The 19045-nt window shown below is 42.3% G+C and overlaps 1 protein-coding gene and 1 non-coding gene across 5 annotated transcripts in view; both read right to left on the bottom strand.

The window, feature by feature from the left end:
- Positions 1 to 5016: 5016 nt before the first annotated feature.
- Positions 5017 to 19045, bottom strand: part of MATN2 (matrilin 2) — a 154727-nt gene continuing 140698 nt past the window's right edge. For 2 of the 4 annotated variants that reach the window (XM_029223181.1, XM_029223182.1), the window contains exons 12-18: positions 17613 to 17735; positions 13169 to 13582; positions 10310 to 10462; positions 9185 to 9256; positions 8767 to 8901; positions 8296 to 8394; positions 5732 to 6525 (exon numbers count right to left, since the gene is read on the bottom strand). In XM_029223181.1, coding sequence (XP_029079014.1) covers positions 6470 to 6525; positions 8296 to 8394; positions 8767 to 8901; positions 9185 to 9256; positions 10310 to 10462; positions 13169 to 13582; positions 17613 to 17735 — 1052 coding nt within the window. In that variant the 3' untranslated portion in view covers positions 5732 to 6469. Of the gene's footprint in view, positions 6526 to 8295; positions 8395 to 8766; positions 8902 to 9184; positions 9257 to 10309; positions 10463 to 13168; positions 13583 to 17612; positions 17736 to 19045 lie in introns of all 4 variants that reach the window. The other 2 variants (XM_029223178.1, XM_029223179.1) reach the window with 2 other exon arrangements.
- Positions 5575 to 5712, bottom strand: LOC114895737. The gene has a single exon (XR_003793632.1). It is a non-coding gene; the product is annotated as a small nucleolar RNA SNORA70 (small nucleolar RNA).

The raw sequence follows: 19045 nt of genomic DNA on the forward strand, positions 1-19045 counted from the left end.
TCTTGGATATAATGTCCTGAAAGTATCAATTAAGTCTAAATGTTCTATTGTATCATTTAGGATCTCTGTTGACTTATTTTCTGTTTAGAAGATCTGTCCATTGATGTGATTGGGTGTTAGAAGTCTCCTACTATTATTGTATTCCTTTCAGTTTCTCCCTTTATGTCTGTTAGTATTTGTTTTATGTATTTGGGTGCTCCTATGTTGGGTGCATATATGTTGACAAGTGTAATATCCTCTTCTTGTGTTGATCCTTTTATCATTATATGGTGTCTTTCTCTATGGTCTTTGTTTCAAAGTCTATTTTGTCTGATATGAGCATTGTGACCCCCTCTTTCTAGTCATTTCCATTTGAGTGAAATATATTTTTGCATCCCCTCACTTTTCAGTCTGTGTCCTAAAGTGGGTCTCTTGTAGGCAGCATGTTGTAGCCTCTTTTTTTTTTTATCCAGTCTGCCACTCTGTGTCTTTTGATTGGAGCATTTAGTCCATTGACATTTAAGGTAATTATTGATAGGTATGTATTTATGGCCATTTTAAACCCTGTTTCCCAGTTGATTCTCTATTTCTTCTTTGTTTCTTTTTGTTTTTCCTTTTGTGGTTTGATGAGTTCATTTTATATTGTGCTTTTGTTCTCTTTAAAAAAAAAATTATTTTCAGCTGCGTTGGGTCTTCATTGCTGCGCACTAGCTTTCTCTGTGGCAGCAAGTGGGGGCTACTCTTTGTTGCGGGGCATGGGCTTCTCATTGTGGTGGCTTCTGTTGCGGAGCACGGGCTCTAGGAGCGTGGGCTTCAGTAGTTGTGGCACGTGGGCTCAATAGTTGTGACTTGCGGGCTCTAGAGCACAGGCTCAGTAGTTGTGGCGCACGGGCTTAGTTGCTCCGCAGCATGTGGGATCTTCTCAGACCAGGGCTTGAACCTGTGTCCTCTGCGTTGGCAGGCGGATTCTTAACCACTGCACCACCAGCGAAGCCCTGTTCTCTTTGGTTTTTGTGAATCTCTTATATGTTTTTGATTTGTGGTTACCCTGTTTTTCAAGTATGTTAACCCCTTCCTTTACGTGCTTTAGACAATATTCATATATGCTCACTTTCTAAAAAAACCCTACATTTTCTTACTCTTCTCCACATTTCATGATTTTGAGGTCTTCTTTTACATCTTCATGTTTATCCTTTTGCTGTTCATTGTGGTTATCACTGCTTTGACAAAATTTTTTTTTCTTTTAATCTGTATACTGGCTTATTTTCTCTTTCCTGTAGCTTCTTGCTTCTTTTCTATTTAGAGAAGACCTTACAGTATTTCTTTTAGGATAGTATTTTTTTTTTTTTTGAGCATTTAAAAAAATATTTATTCAGCTGCACCAGGTCTTGGTTGCAGCATGCAAACTCTTCATTGCGGCATGTGGGATCTAGTTCCCTGACCAAAGGATCCAACGTGGCCCCCTGCATTGGGAGCGAGTAGTCTTAGCCACTGGACCACCAGGGAAGTCCCTAGGGTAGGTTTAGTATTGCTGTATTCTTTTAGTTTTTGCCTGTCAGAGAAATCCTCTCTCCTATTCTAGATGATAATCTTGCTGAGTAGAGTATCCTAGGTTGCATATTTTTCCCTTTCAGGACTTAACTGAATATATCTTGCCACTCCCTTCAGGTCTGTAAGGTTTCTCTAGAGAAATCAGCAAGAGGGTTCCCTTGTAATTAACTCTTTGTTTTTCTCTTGCTGCCTTTAGAATCCTCTTTTCATCTTTAACTTTTGCCAGTTGAATTATAATATGTCCTGGTGTAGGTCTGTTTGGGTTTTCATCTTGTTTGGGACCCTCTGTACCTGGATATCTGTTTCCTTTCTAGGTTTGGGAGGTTTTTAGCCATAAGTTCTTCAAATACGTTTTCGATCCCCTTTTTTATTTCTTCTCCTTCTGGAATTCCTATTATGCATAGATTGGCATGCTTTATATTATCCCATAGGTCTCTTATATTGCTTCCTTTTTTTTTTTTTTCATTTGGCTTTCTGACTGCTGTTCTGATTGGGTGATTTCTATTATTCTGTCTTGGTTCTTCTGCACTATTCAATCTGCTGTTCACTGCCTTTAGCTCTCATCTCTGCAGAGGAGTTTTCTAATTTTTCTTGGCTCCTCTTTAGAGTTTCTAGTTCCTTTTTACAGTAATCTGTATCTCTATTGATAGCCTTTCTTAATTCCTTCAGTATTTTCATTATCTATTTTTTGAACTTGGTGTCCATCGGACTGAAGAGATCTGTTTGTTCTTTCAAAGGGGAGTTCTCTTGATATTTTAACTGGGGGGTCATTCCTCTGCTTCATTTTATTTGTATTTCTCTTACTCTGAGTTTAGGAGAAACAGTTATCTACTGTGATCTTGGAGGGCTATGTAGGAGCGTCCCTGTGTAGCCTGCATGCGTTTAATATTTTTGGTGCGAGGGCTATGTTTAGTATGGATGCCTGCCACCTCTTTCCTCAGTGTGTCCTGGCCCTTATCTCCTTGATAAGGGGGTGTGACTGGTGGTGTGACCAGCGCCTGCACCGGATGTTAAGTGGGGCCTTCTTTTTGCTCTTTGGTTGTTATAACCCTGTCAGGGACAGTATCTGTTCCCTAGTTGTTGGAGTAGAAGCCCCCAGATCCGTTTCTGAGTTGCGCTTCTGAGCTGCGGTGCGAGGTAGGTGGGATTGAAGTGCTCCCACTGGGAGAAGAGCCACTGAGTATTCCTCCGCCAGAGCTGTCTGCCTGGGAGTGCGCTCTGTTGTTAACCTGTCATCCTTTTGTGCGGGCTCACAGAGTACACTGTTGGCACTGCCATCTGTCCTGCCTCAACCGTAGGAGTGCTGGCAACTGGCTCTGGTACCCCTGAGGTGGTGTTTTCACAAGGCCACCAGCGCAGATCCACTGAAGTCAGGTCCCAGGACTGCAGTAGTCTCGCACCTGGACCCTCTGTGGAAGCTGTGGAGGCAGCCCAGACCTGTCCCAGCCATGGGGACACCCGTTTATCGCTCCACGTCCCGTAGTGCTGAGTTTACAAAGCTGGAGGTGGAGGTGTAAACCCGCGTCTCACGCAGCCCTGAGGAGAGATTTAGCCCTGCTTCCTAAGTTGCACAGCCTCCAGCACCTGATCCCGGAGGCCGCTGGGGCAGTGGCTGGTGCACAGAGGAAAGAAGCTGCCACACTGGGCCCTGCCCCTTCCTTCGTGCACTGCTTAACAGTGGCGCTTTGCTTCTATGGTGGGCCTGGGCTTCTGTGTACACCTCTGCTTACCGTGCTCCAGCCCCTTTGGGCTGTCTCCACACGGCCAACCCCAATCCTCTCCCCAGGTCTGTCCTCTAAACCCAAGTTTCAGCACCCAGCCCCCACGTGTACCCACGGGCATGGGCGTCTCAGGCTGGGGAGCACAGAGAGGTGGCACGTGGTTGTGCTCCCATCTGAGCCGCTGATTCCTCTTCACAGCTCCTTCCCAGGGGCGCAGGTCCCATCCCACTTCCCCCACCCCCGCCTCGTCCTACACAGGTTCACGGGGAGATCTTTCTTGTCCTTTCAGGTGTTTAAGGTCGTCTGCTAGTGCTCAGTAGGTATTCTGTGAGAATACGTACGTAGATGTATTTGTGGAGGTGAGTTCCATGTCCTTATACTCCGCCGTCTTGATTAGGGCCCTGAGATAGTACTGTTTGACAGATGAGGAAATCAAGGCTTGGAAAGGTCACACAAATAATGCAACTGGAAAGCAAAACTTTTATACCTGATATGTACACAGAGCAAAACAAGGAAAATGGAGAACTATTTCAAATTTTAGACAATATTCAAGTTAAATATTTTAGATTAATATGTAAATTTGATGGACTGGTTGGAGGTTTTGTCTCCCACGAAGGCATTTTCCTTCCCAAGTTGGAGAAAGTTGAAACATGTATTTAATAGCTAAAGTGTGTGGGAGTGGTGGCTGTGTGTTTGTGTGCACACAGTCTAGAGCCACTAGAGGGAGCCGGGACTCAACAGAAGACAGATTTGCACCAGCTGGAAGCAATGCCTAAACTCTGATTACATCTCAAAAGGTAATGCCAACCCAAATCAGCACTTCTAATGAAAACCTGTTTTCAGGATCACTCGGAGGACTCAAATATGAATATAAACTGAAGGTTTAATACTTCGAATCACAACTCTTATGCTTGGAAAGAATTAGATGATTTCCAGATAGGATTGTAGCCCAGGAGATGTTCTTCCTAGTTTAGCACACTGCCCTTTGGGAGGAAATTTTGATGGGAACACTTGTCTTGAAGTATTTAAACATAAGCCTATTCAAGGTGTTTTGTTTGTAAAAGCATCATTTGGCCTCAAAAATACAGTAGCTTCCATAGGATGGATGTCATTGGGGGTGGGGGGGGTCTTCATTTCTTAAAGAAGCTGCCACTTGTATTTTCTTGATCCTGTAAGTGCCTTGAACTGATAGATTTGAAGTCTCCTTCGACTCTATCCCAATCCCCACTTCCTTGTTTTCCCAGGGACAACACCACTCTTGTGTGTATCCTTCTGGAACATATTTTGTACTTAAATGTACATATTTATGTATCTTTGAACAACTAGCAGTGTAGTTTGTTTTTTTTCATTTACTGAAATGGTATGCTAAACACGGTTTGCCATTGACTTTTTAAATTCATCTTTGTTTTTGAGTTTTACCATGTATACATGTAGACAATACGTTTCTTTTAATTTTTTATTATTTTTTCATTTGTTTTTGGCTGCGTTGGATCTTTGTTGCTGCGTGCGGGCTTTCTCTAGTCGCGGCGAGCGGGGGCTACTCTTCGTTGCTGTGCGCAGCCTTCTCATCGTGGCTTCTCTTATTGCAGAGCACGGGCTCTAGGCATGCGGGCTTCAGTGGTGTGGCTCACGGGCTCTAGAGTGCAGGTTCAGTAGTTGTGGCGCACGGGCTTAGTTGCTCCACAGCATGTGGGATCTTCCGGACCAGGGCTCGAACCTGTGTCCCCTGCATTGGCAGGCAGATTCTTAACCACTGTGCCACCAGGGAAGCCCAATACATTTCTTTTAAATATTGCATAGTATTTCTGAGGTATGCCACAATTTATCAGTTCCCGCTCTGAAGATGATTAGGTTATTTGTAATTTGTTAACTTTGATCAACTCGAGTAACATTCTTTTTCTTTTTGGACAAGAAAGTAGGATTTATTGGTGGGCACGAGTAAGGAGGGGACAGCGCCAAGGCTCTCATGCGTGCAGGGCCTGCCATTTGTCCAGAGAGCCACGATTAGGGATGTATTTGACCCCACAGGCCCCGGGATGAGCCAATTTTCTGCCACCGTGTTTTCAAATTCATCTGCGTTAAACTTAGTAAATCCCCACTTCTTGGAGATACAGATCTTCTGGCGGCCAGGGAACTTGAACTTGGCCTTGCGCAGTGTCTCAATCACATGTTCCTTGTTCTGCAGCTTGGTGCTGATGGACATTATGATTTGGCCAATGTGGACCCTGGCCACTGTGCCCTGGCGCTTTCCAAAGGTACCGTGCATACCTGTCTGGAGCCTAGATTGGGGACAGCATGCCAGTCATTAATGTTCACTGGAAAGGGCTGTCTCCAAGGTCCCTTAGGGCAACCCGTACGGGCAACAGGCCGCATACACTACCCAGGAGGCTAAAATCATCTAGTTAGATACCTGTAACTGCAGTAGCTAGAGTACAGGGTAGGGCTGCATTTTCAGTTCTACTAGGTGTTGATAGATTATACTCCAGAGGCTGCCCATTTGTGTTCTCACCAGCAGTGTACAAGAGCCCCGTATTTTCACATCTTTACCAATGCTATAGTCAGACATGCTAACTTTTGCCAAGCTGATTGTTTTAACCTGCGTTTTCCTGATTATCAGTGAGACTCAACATTTTTTTCATGTGTTTTAGCCATTTCTCATGTATTACATACCTTGCATTTAAAGTTAAACTTAGAATTTTACACAGTACCATTCTCTGAAGTGAATTTTAATATTGTATTAAAAAATCTAACTTGTTACACGATACATATGTTCTGTGACTTTAGGTATACATCCATATACATATATCAAGGTAAAGTCCAATACAAAAAAAAAATAGTTTTCCCATGGCCAGTGTTCTACGGAAGTAAGACTGTGCAAACTTTATTTTAGAGTCAAATAAGATTGCAACACTAAGGCAGAACAAGGCAAAAGCAAATGTGTCCACAGTATATTACAGAATATCTTGCATAGCTTATTTGTTCTCACTGGATAAACTCATTTTAGGATTCTGAAAGATTTTTTTTTCTCAATGAATTTATACAAGTTAGTGTGTACTTTTTGCCTTTGCTCTATATAGCAAACCAGCTTTCTCAGTACTAGTTATGTTTTAGTTTACAACCTTACAGAATTAATGATAGCTTGAGCTTTTGGGGCTCTGAACTGTTTCACTGTAATCCTTGATACAATGACGTACAAATACATGTAGCATTTTGAATCTTCATCTGTATCTCAGGCGATTTTCCAGGGCTTCCATTCTCTGTGTCATTTCTTCTAGTAAATCTCAAATTAAGGAAGAGGAATCTGAATGGCCTATATTTATTTACATTCAAATCAACTTGATTTATCTACATAAGAATTTGTGCCCTGAAAAATCTAAGGCTTTTGGGGTTTTTTTCCCATTTCTGTTAAGTATTTTAAAATTCTGACTTATAAGTTTATAGTAACTCATTAGCACATGCTATCAAGACTATAAATCTGTATGGGGTTAAATACTCTTTTTTTTTTAACTTTAAAGCCAGATAGTTCAAATTTTTCTTATTAAAAATTTTAATTCTACTCACACCCCTGTTGCTTATAAATTAATTTGCCATAGCACACCTCTTGAAGCCGAACTGATAATGTTGGGAATGAGGTGAAGAGAAGAAAACAAAAGGATTAGGCCTTGGAAAGTAAGATATGACATCAGAAGAGATGAAGAAAGATGGGGAGTTTTCACCAATGATGATAGGACCAAAGTGTAGCAGCCTTGAAGACTTCTGACCTATGCTTTTTTATTTTTTTTATGATTTTTAAGATTTTTTTTCTTTTTTTGGATGTGGACCATTTTTAAAGTTTTTATTGAATTTGTTACAATATTGCTTCTGTTTTATGTTTTGGGTTTTTGGCAGCGAGGCATGTGGGATCCTAGCTCCCTGATCAGGGATTGAACCCGCACCCCTGCATTGGAAGGCAAAGTCTTAACCACTGGACTGCCAGGGAAGTCCCAACCTATTCTCTTTTCTATATAACTGCCTTATTCTCTTGTGAGGTAAAACTCTCAGAGGTGGGCTGGGAAAAGGCAGAGCAGAGGAGCATTACAATAAACATTTGTCTTCCTTCCTGAAGCTTCTTAATACCCTCCACCTGCTCCCTCAATGGCAGAATGAGAGCCTGGATTCATCACCCATGTTAAACACTGTCAGATTATTTTACTTTACTTTATGGAGCATATTTCCAGTTTTCAGAGAGGGAATGGCTGTATGCTGTGCTTTATTTTATAAACCCATTTGCACAGAAATAATTCAGAATTAAACCATTTCCCTTTAGACTAGTTGATGCATGTTGAGCTAGATATCAGGCAGCTTTAATAAGCTTACTATAATTTTGAGTTCAGAGCAGCTGGCAGGGTGTGTTCAGTGTATAAAAGCACTGAATCCTCATTTCTCCATTATCCCAAAGCATCCCTTTTATTTGTAATGTTTTAATGAATCATTGGATCCTGCTGTTCCCTTGGTAGAATATTTCATCTTAGAGTGCTGATAAAAAAGATCTCTGCTGCCAAACAAAAAAAAACCCACCCCAGTCCTCTAAACCTACACACTGACCAAATGTGGCCGCAGTGTGGCTTGGGGCCAAAGGAAGGGTTTGGAGTTTAGGTAAAAGACTTTGAAACCTCTTCATTCTACATAATTCTTTGCCTATACGCACTGTATCTTTAATGTACTTCAGATCTGGGATATAGCTTTCATTTCCTCCCAGCAGAGAAGGAGTTAAATAAGTCTTTTCTCTTTACCTTGCATACTGACTGGCTGACTGGCCTTACTGCTAAACCTCCTAGAACCAACCGCAGATAGCAGCTAAGTGCTTGACCTGTGCCGGAAGCTTGGCTTGCCCTTGGCTCTCAAGCACCTATCAGTCTGCTTAAGAAAAAGCCTTTCTTGGAGTTCACTGTTCTTGACTTTGTGGAAATGACTTCATTTGATATATACCCATATATAGAATTTTTTGAAGTTGTGGTAATATTCTTTGCATTCCATACAGAAGCATAACATTAGAAAAGGATATAGCGCTGCGTTAATTTTCTTACTTCTTCATTTGCAAGGTTCTGGAACATTATAAGGTTTTCACATTTGCATTGATTGTGTTTTTCTGCCAAAGGACTTCCTAAGAAAGCAGATGGAAAGTGTTCAACTGCATAACCCACCAAACTTCCCAGACGCATAACAGTAGGACTGAATCAGCATATGAAGGAAACCATAATGAAAGAAATGTTCAGCTTTTTCCATGCAGCCAGATCCAGTAAATACCAGGAAAGGGCTGTATGTGCTTCCAGTGCTGGAAGGGGCCTTTACTGTGGACTGCGGGAGGACTACTCCACTTTCTTTTAGTCTATTCTTTTAGTTCTCATTTTCCTTAAGTTCTTCTCTTTCCCCCTCTCCTACTTCCTCCTTTCCTGTCCTCCCTTAAGCTGAGTTTGTTGGCAAGTTGAGAGGCTGATAGCAAATTACCCTATAGTAATATTTTACTTGGAATTACCTGAGGATTTTGTCGAATGGAAAAGTTTTTGTGTAGACCGTGCAAGATTGTTTTCTTCAAACAGATATCTGTGTTGCACTGCAAAATTAGAACAGGAAAGTATGTCTCGGATATTTATGGTGACTGGCTCAGATTCTGTAAAGAGAAAGAAAACTGAAGTCAAACCTGTTTAACACGGTTGTGGTTATAATATAGCCATCAGCTGTCAGAGTAAGGTACTTGGTATTCCTAGAATGGGGTACATAGCTTTATTTTGGGACATACTATGGCAGAAAGACTGTCAGCAGAGAGGCTATTACCAACTATGGCTAAAAAAGTGTAAATGTTTCCTGTGTGATGGAACAACTTTTGTCTGTGGGGAAACCATGGTGTAAGTATCAACCAAAGATTCTAAAAATACTGCTTTTAAAAAATGTACCTGTTGGCTGGTGGGCCCTCTTTGGCAGTTCCCCTGCTGGGGAATCCCGTCTTCCACCAGAGTCTTCCAGAGCTGAGAGGTAAAAGATGACCAAAAGAGTGACAGTTGTCCACATGGGCGCATGTGTTCTTTAGGAAACTGGTCCCAGACCAACTCCTTACCTACCTGCCACCACCCAGGATGTTCTGGTTTGATTTGGTAACACCACCGATTCACAAAAGCACTTGGTTCCCCCGATAATCTTAAGACCTTTCTAGGGCAGTTCTCTCTAGTAAGAGAAGCCTGGATCCCTTAAATGCATCTTAAGAATATCCCCAAAAATGTTATGTCTAGAAGGTAGGGTGGGAAAAAAAAATTAAGTTTGTCCAAGGGTTAAGTTGCAGTGGCAGCAGCTCCATTTGAGGTGTTTCAGCTTAAATGAAAGAGCTTAGAGGCAAAACATTATCAAGTTGCCTTAGAAATCTGAAAGGCCTTCCCTTCCTGGCCTCTTTCATCCCAGTGCTCTTTCCTGTGGAGGAATAAGACACATCACTTTGACTGGGATTTTACTGGCGACTGAAGCTGGGACAGAAGTAAAAGGAAAAACGGGCAGAACTGCTATATGCAAGGATACCTGGCACAATAGTGAACTGGAGAAAAGCACGAGGGGCTCCTATACATAAGAAATTCTAAATTCTAAAGGGCAGTTTAATGTTCTGTAAACAGAAGTAGTCCATGCAAGAGGGCATTCTTTACATTTTCATCAGTGAACTTGAAAGGACTACCATCCCTTTCCACTCTAGTCACAGGTGTATCCCAAAATTGTGCATCAGCTTTCCTGATTCATATAATGGTTTTTTCTAGTTACGTGATCACCTCCATAGGGTTTTTGTGAGGATTAAGCATTTTGCCGTGTGTCAGAACACTCATCACACTGCTCAGTACAGAGCAAGTGCTCAAGCAACGTTAGCTATTATTTTGTCTTCTCTCTCCCCATTCCACTTTTTGTGCTTAGTGTTTCTGGGTGTCACTGGCCCTGCCTACAAGGGAGGCACTTATTTTGAGCACTTTGAAGGAATGGGTTGAGAATTTCTCATTCACATGCTGCTCTGTTTGCTAAGGTCTCCTAGACGTAAGCTATACTACCTTCACATATGCCTTTCCGTAGTTTATCACTTATCTCGCCCATCGTGCTGAAGTCTTCGGCATAGAAGAGATGCTCTTCTGTGGGCTCAGAGGCAATCTCTTGTAGTTCTTCCTCAATGGCTTTCCCTACCCCAACAGCATACATGGTTACACCTAAGGAACAGAGCAAGTTAAGAACAGGGTAGTTACACAGACATGGAAAACAAATTTATGGTTACCAAAGAGGAAAGGGGCGGGGAGGGATAAAATAGGAGCTTGGGATTAACAGATACACACTACTATATATAAAATAGACAACAGGGTCCTACTGTACAGCACAGGGAACTATATTCAATACCTTATGATAACCTATAATGGAAAAGAATCTGAAAAAGAATAATATATGTGTGATTATATATAATATATATGTGATATATATATAATCTGAATCACTTTGCTGTACACCTGAAACTAACACAACATTGTAAACCAACTTAAATTAAAAAAAAGAACACAGTAGTTAGAGTTGTATTCCCAGGATCTGGAAGTTGTGTGTACTGCACCCAAAGCCAGCTAGATATTAATAAGTGGTGTGATTTGAGGGGTCCATGTCAACCTCCCTTTACTTTTGCATCATTTTTATTTTGGCCTTGTGAGCAAAAGACAGGGATCCAAGCGAGAGGAAGGTGAGGCATGAAGGAGAGGTTGGGGAGCTAGACCACCAACCTGTTGCTCAGCTCTGGACAAGGTCATTAACAAATCTTCAACTTTTCCCTGAATTAGCCTTGTGGTAAAGTAGAAAAGAGCACTACCTTATGGCTTACTAAATGAGAATCTCTTCTGGGAGAATTCTAAGAAACAGGTCAGTTTATGACCTTGTAACCTAGTTTCTACTTCTCAGAGGTACAGATAGGAACTTTAAGTGACCTGTGGCCAAGTGAAGCTGTATTCTGCCCACCCATCTTGGGAGGACAAAGCCTTGTGAGGAGGTGCTGAGCTGAAAAGGAGAATCTGCAGACCAATGGAAATCCTCTAAGTCAGAAAAAAGAACAAATCCAAGTATCAACCTTAGATTTCAAGAGGCATATGAGATTGTTCCAAAAGCTTTTCTAAACAAAATGAATCATTAGACTCCCTTCCCCAATATCCTCTTCAACTGAAAGTAAAACATAATAAGAACCTAAGTTCTGCTTGATTTTCAACATTTTTCAGCAGGTATCTTATTCTGGTTAATTCATTAGACTAGATTATTTTTAAAAAATAGACATAAAAATGGCTCTTTAAGCCAAAGGGCAAGAGTTGGCCTCGTTCTAAAGTCTATGTCAGGTCAACAGCCAAGTTCAGCATATTTGTCTGAGAGCCCAGTGACTTTATGCACAGCTTCCTAAAAAGGATAACTACTATTTTAAGATTGTGTTAGCTATACGTAGGAGTAATTAAATTCGTTAGAGGATGTCACTTCAGATAAATCTTGTTGATTCAAGAACCAAGTAAACATGTTTCTTCCACCACCTGTCTTTGGAGGATTCGTGGAAATTTGGGTAAGAGTAAGGTAGATTGGCTTCAATGAGACAAAAGGGTTGACAACTGATTTTGGAGACGGGGTGCTTTCCCCTGTACATTTTAAGAATGCAGATTAGAGGGGCCTGTGGGTTTGACATAGGCTCAGGTAAGCTAGTCTAGAAGCAGGGGAACTGTGTGTGAGCAGCCAGTTTTAAAATCCACCCAGATGATTCAGGCAGGACACTTTGTGGCTCCTACTCTATTGGGTTCAGAAAAAAAGAGTGACGTAAGCAATATCAATAAAACGGCCTCCTCTGTGAAGAGAGTGACTGAATGTTGATGTGAACCAGCCTTTCTGTGAGCAGGAACGGAGTTCACCAGTGCTATTGCCAGCACTTTCACCCTTTGTTCATTCAATCAGCAAGGACTGGTCACACGTGTACTGTGTTCCATGCCTGATGGAGGCACTGAGTCCATGGTTGGAGCCATGGTTGGTACATATCCTTTCCCACTTATAGGACCTGCTGCAGCAATGTGCCCACGACAAGTTCTTAAAGAAAGCAGCTTTCAAGCAAACTGCTTCACAACCTCAAGGTTTCTCATCTCCCCAAGGAATCCAGACACTTTCCCTCAAGCTCTCTCCACCAACCATCATAGCTTTTGGGTTTCCTTTCGTCAAGAGCCATATTCCTCCACCACACTTGACATCTAGACACAAATGAAGTAACCAAAAGTCCCCCCTGCATTATACATGGAGTCAGACAAACCTCAGAGAAGAGGCTGAGCTCTACTGAGCAACAAGAGTTTAGAGTCATGATCTTGTCTGACATTTTGATTTTCTCGAAAGTTAACTTTTGCCTCCTGCAAACACAAGAGTATTCGCTGTCCTAAGTCCACTGCACTCCCAGAGTGTTCACTGGAAGCATTGCTTAAAAAAGGAAAAAAAACTATTGGTAAGCGTTCCTCCTACCAGGAGTCTATTTTTATCAAGCTCTTCAGGTGATTCTAAAGCAACCAGACCAGTGTCTGGGAACTGTTGTGTATTTCTCTGGTTAAATAGCTCGTGCAGGATTGATTCTCTGCTCTGGCGGTCACACCCTGGCTAGTAAATCACAGTAGATGATTACTCAGGTATAGTCTGTGAGTAGACCAACCTTCCAGTCCGCAGGATTTTCGTATCCTTCCTGAGTCCTTTAACTCCTGTGGGGTGCCTTTAAGGCCACTAGGTGGCAGTTTAGTAAAGGTGTGTAACAGTGGGGACAGGAAGCCTTTCTGTCTGCTCAAAGAATCTCACTCCTGTGGCCCCATGTGAACACCAAGTGAGTTTAAGAAACCCGAACCTTGAGTGGTGTAAACCACACCTCCATCCCATATTACCATTGGCCTGGGCTTTACTGGCCCACTCGGAGACATCATCCTGAGCCCGTCCATCTGTTAACACGATGGCCACTCTGGGCACCCGTGCGGAGAGTGGCCTGGCCCCTTCTACTTGGGTAAAACTTCTCTCAAACATGTGTTTCAGAGCCAGTCCGGTCATAGAGCCCTTGCCCATGTATTTCATGTGGGCCACAGCTTTTTTCATGTCTTTGGCCGAGCTGAAGTTTCTCAGTGTAAACTCTGTGCGGACCTGCGTGGAATACTGGAGCAGCCCCACTCGAGCGGCTTTTGGGGAAATTGCCAAGGAATCTATAATTCCAGTGACAAACTGCTTCACAATCTCAAAATTCTCTTCTCCGAGGCTCTTGGATCCATCGATCACAAAGACCAGGTCAACTGGGCCTTCAGTGCATCCTACAGGAATGAAAGGAAAGTTGAGCTAGTTAAATGATAAAAATCACTTATGCACAAGAGAAGAAAACTGGGCTTCCCTGGTGGCGCAGTGGTTGAGAGTCCGCCTGCCGATGCAGGGGACACGGGTTCGTGCCCCGGTCCAGAAAGATCCCACGTGCCGCGGAGCTGCTAGGCCCATGAGCCATGGCCGCTGAGCCTGCGCGTCCAGAGCCTGTGCTCCGCAACGGGAGAGGTCACATCAGTGAGAGGCCCACGTACCGCAAAAAAAACACAAAAAACTGTGCTTCCACTGGAGGTATAACCACTTGGGAGAGCCACCTTTATTCTTTACCTAATACACAGGACAGACAGAAAGTGTAGGGAGAGTAACGAGCAACAATAATGCTCAGAATTGCCTTTATATGCGGCTTGTCAAATTGTTAAAAAGTTGTATTTTCCACCAGCAAAAACACAGCAGATGCACAAACTGGAAACCAGGTCCACACTGTACCCTGGGTCACCGGCAGCCAGGTCTGGGAGGGACTGTGTGTACAGTACTCTGAAGGGTCTGACAGCACCCAAAAGATTCAAATAACTTTACTCCAGGCGGGTGATATCACCCCGGTGCTGGCATCTGACAGACAACGGACTTGGAAAGTCTTCCAGTTCAGCTCGGCCATCACCTCTTCCAGGGAGATTTCCTAGTAACCCAGCTTATCTTAGTTACTCTCTGTGTAGCCCTAACACTACTAATTTAGTGGACAAAAAATTGTTTATTGAGCAACTGCTTTGTGTAAGGCAGTCAGTGCAGTAGGATTGCAACAGTGACCAAAGCAAAATCCCTGACACCACGTTGCTTATAGTCCAGTGTACTCTGTGCAGTGCTCCACGCTGTACAACAGCTAGTCAATTATGTGTCAGTTTCCTCCTCTAGTCTGCCAGTTCCTCCTCAGCAGTAGCCATTTCTCATTAATTTCTGTACCTCCAATACCTGGCACACAAGAGTTGTTAAATAAATGCTTGTTGACAGAATAAACGAAGGAGGTGGTGTGCATTGGGTAGCACACCCGTAAGTATCCTATTGACTTTTTCTTTTTTTTTTTGGCCGAGCCACACAGCCTGTGGGATCCTAGCTCCCCAACCAGGGACCGAATCTGGGCCCTCGGCGAACCTGGGCCCTCGGCAGTGAAAGCACGGAGTCCCAACCACTGGACCGCCAGGGAATTCCCCCCTATTGACCTTTTAAAGTTTTAAACTGAATTATCACTGTGAATTCTTTATCTATATGGAAGTTTTCCAGGCATCTCAGATGGGTGACAGTAAAAGCTTTATGCAAATACGTAAGCAAACTGGGTGTAGAGAGATTTTTTTGTTATTTAGGGCTGCATAAGAAAAATTTACAGATCCCAAATGAATGATCTCATTTCAAACAGTCTACAGTACGCAATATACATTCTCTTTTACATATCAAGCAGCTGTCTAATATTTGAAAATGAAGCACAGCAATATTAGGAAGTAAAGACACACATGCAAAAATATTTCTATTCCTGGGCTTAACTAACATGCTAATGTAATTGTGTGTGTGTGTGTGTGTTGGAAGAGTTGGGTTCCTCTCTTTCTTCATTAAGTGCTTATCCTCTTTACCCAACCTATTGATCTGTTATTAATGAAAGAGGAAAAGGCCAATTCAGAGCTTCATTTACATTCGTAGCCTGAATCTCAAGGACTGTGCACGTGACTCTCCAGCAGATTTCAGAAATAGTGAAATAATTTTCCAGCAGTGAATCTGTTTTCTCTTCTTCCCCATATACTCTTTTCTTACAGAATGAAACCAACACCTGCAGCCTCCATGCATAGAGGGGTGTAGAAGGCTTCGCCAGGAAACAAGAATCCTAGGTCGAGTGGAAGAGCATCAGGGAGAGAGGTGCCAGACTCTCACTTTTAGATCCAGGGAGAATGACAGTCCCTCTTGCTGGCTACTTGTTTGCAGGAAGGTCACTCAGCTTTCCTTGGATGTTTTCTTTGGGTAGTTAAGTCAATGAGACTGGAACGGAGCAGTGTTTTGCTTTCTGAACTTAATTTTCACAGAGTTCCAGAATTTCAGGGTTGGACAAGACCTTTAAAAGCCACTGGTCCAGCCACCCCTGTTGCTCATATCTTTACTGCATCCCTACCCAGTAGCCATTCATTCAGCCTGGACCTGAACACCTCTCCTGATGAGGAACTCATCACTTCACCACTGAAGCCCCATCTGTAGACAGCTCTGCTGTTGATTACGTTTGTAGCTATCATTTGTCGAGCAATTGGAATGTGCCAGCACTGGGCTAAACACCTTTATATACATGATACCATGTATTCCTCATGACGATTCTGTGAGGTATTGTCTTCATATTATACGAAGAAACTGAGACTCAAGTTAAATAATTTCTCCAAGGTCACACAAATGTATGAATAGGGTGTTCAAATCCAGGTCTGTCGAAGCTCATGATCGTAACTAATTAATCACACAGCTTCTCTGAGACAAAGTGTCTTTGTCCTCATACTCAGCTGTAGCTTCTCCCCAATATCCTTTCTTTCCCTGGGGTTTGGGGGGGAGTGTCATATAAATAATAGGTGAGGAGATTGTCAGTTTGGTATTTGAAAGGTACCTCAAGTCTTTTTTTCTACATAGATCTTCCTTTATTTTTCACTTGACATCATATTGAACTTCCCCACCATGATGCTTTCTAAATCTTGTCTCTTTTTTCTTTATTTTTTTTCTAAAAAAAAATATTACATGCACATGGAACAAAGTTCAAACACTACAAAGGGTATCTATATCTATATATCTCCATCTCTATCTACCTATATAGCCATATCTATATTGAGAGAGAGAATAAAGGTTAGAGAGAGCCTTTTGCAAAATACATCAATGGTAACATACTATAAAAACCATTCAGCACCATGCTTTTTTCACCTAAAATATCTTGGGGATACATCTAGAGCTGCTTCATTCCTTTTAACAGCTGTATAGTATTCTATTGTATAGATGTACCATAATTTATTTAATCAGTATCTTATGGATAGACATTTACCTTATTGCCCATTTTTGCTACTGCAAATAACGCTGCACAAAATATCCCTTTAAATACGGCTATGTGTTCTTATGTGATAAGAACACAGGCACTTATCTGTGGGATAAACTCCTAGAACTGGAACTGCCTTTAAAATATCGCCAAATTGCCCTCCTAAAAGTTGTACCAATTCAGACGCCTAGTGATAAATTTACAATTGCCTATTACAACATACCATTGCTGGAGACTTCCCTGGTGGTCCAGTGGCTAAAGTCTCCACGCTCCCAATGCAGGGGCCTGAGTTTGATACCTGGTCAGGGAACTAGATCCCACATGACGCAACTAAGAGTTCACGTGCCGCAACTAAGTGTTTGTGTGCCGCAACTAAAAGATCCCACACGTGGCAATGAAGATCCTGCGTGCTGCAACTAAGACCCAGTGCAGCCAAAAAAAAAAAAAATATATATATATATACACACACACACACACACACACACACACACACATACCATTGCCAATATAAGGAATCATCACACTTTTTGAACTCTGATAACTAACAGGTAAGAAAAATGTATGGTAGCTTTAATCTCTCACTGTACATTTTCCCTTTTTTTTCTTTTATGGCTTTTATGTTTCATGTCATGTTTAGAAAATTCTTCTCTACTCTGAGATGATAAAATAACTCAAAATTTTTCCTGCTACTTTAGAGGTATTATTTTTTAAGTTTAAAAGCACAAGTCTTACCTCCCTCATTCCAGATATTCTTATTCAGCTAGGATCATTCTAGCCTCTTAGCTGATAGTGAACTTACTGTCAACTAAAACCGTAAGTTTTTTCATAGGTGCAGTTAAGCTCTCTCTTCCCCATTCTGTATCTATGCATACACATTTATATCTATGGTAGAAGCAGAGGTGAGGGATTTATTTCCTGCAAATACTCCAAAAAGCAATTGCTCCCAAACCAAATTAAGGCAAAAATACCAAGTTGAGATCACTTACTTTTGCACCGTCTTCCATCCTCAGCTAGAATAAATCCCTTTGAGCATTTGCAGATGTAAGAACTGCCACGATTAACACAAATGTGTTCACAGCCGTGGTGGGTTGATTTGCAGACATCCTTCCCTGAGGGTAATGAAGGAAGTTAAGCAACCTCATCAATGTAGAAATGAGCTGGATTGAACAGTCATGTCAGGACAGATCATAGAAATAATCCATTAAAAAAAATCTCTATTCAAACTTCTTCTATAACATCCCCCTTTTCAGTCTAATTAACTCAGGATAGGGCATGGTAAAGGAAACTTCTCAGAAAGCTCTAGCTCCCATGAAACTGCGTGGTAAGATGGGTGATCAGGTGTCCGGGATTTACTGTTAATTTTTAGAATTGTTCGATGTGCTTTGAGTTTTGGTTTTCCCAAGCTACTGAATTTTCCCCATAGACATCCCAAACGCTTCAGTTTTAATTGTCTGATGAACATTTCTCATGTGTGAGATACTTTAAACTCTCCAGAGTAGTTACAGCCTTTTAATCTTCACGACATCCTGTGGAAAGAGAAGGGCAGGGATAATTATACCCAAGGTATAAATGAAGAAACGAAGTTTCACAGAGTTGCCCAAGGTCGTACAACCAGTTGATGACACAGCTGAAGCAGGATGTGTCCTGAGTAGTCCTCCTCCACGGCATGAAAGCCTTTGGCTCTCTGGTTCTTTTCGGTCATTAGCTCCCTAAAAGGAGAAGCTTCCTACAAAATTGGAATCAGTGACTACAGATCCCTCTGGAAGTGGGAATGGTGGGATTTGATTTAGCAATCAAGTTTCACAGGAAGAAGTTGTGCCTTGTGTACAATTGTGTACAAATAGCTCAACTTATTGAGCAAAAAATATGTTGAATGAAGAAATGATGCACATGTGTGCCCATGCTTACAGAAAGAGAAGCATGAACAAATGGCTCAGGCAGACATAATGGGCAGAACTGCAGCCATGGGCTCCGTAGAAGGACGCCCCCTTGTGAAGGCAAAACATAGGCTAGTGTAGGGAGCCCTGCAGAGTCAGGCCACGGACCCACTGGCATCCCAGGAGTCGGTTTTTCAGACAGAACTTCTCACTAACAGTAGAAGCCCCTCTTCCTGGCAGAAGAATGAGGAATGAGCTCTCCCCAACCCCACTAAGGTTGACCTGTGGAGGCCCCCAGTTATTTTGGGTATCCATGAGGATATTCCCCCAAATCAACCTCAACAGCGAGTGAATTTTTTTTTTTAACTAAAAAAAAAGAACATTCTGCCCACCGGAGCAGAGTATCACAAAAGCAAGTAGACAGTGTCAAGATCACCCAAAGTAGGGATTAACAGCTCAGAATCTCACAGTGGAGGAAAAATCCCCACCCTGTTCTTGTCTACTGCCCACCTCACTGAGCTCGGCCAACCCTGTCTCTTCTG

This window comes from Monodon monoceros, unplaced genomic scaffold (genome assembly GCF_005190385.1).
Source record: "Monodon monoceros isolate NGI ecotype Baffin Bay Population unplaced genomic scaffold, NGI_Narwhal_1 Super_Scaffold_14, whole genome shotgun sequence".
Taxonomy (NCBI): Eukaryota; Metazoa; Chordata; class Mammalia; order Artiodactyla; family Monodontidae; genus Monodon; species Monodon monoceros.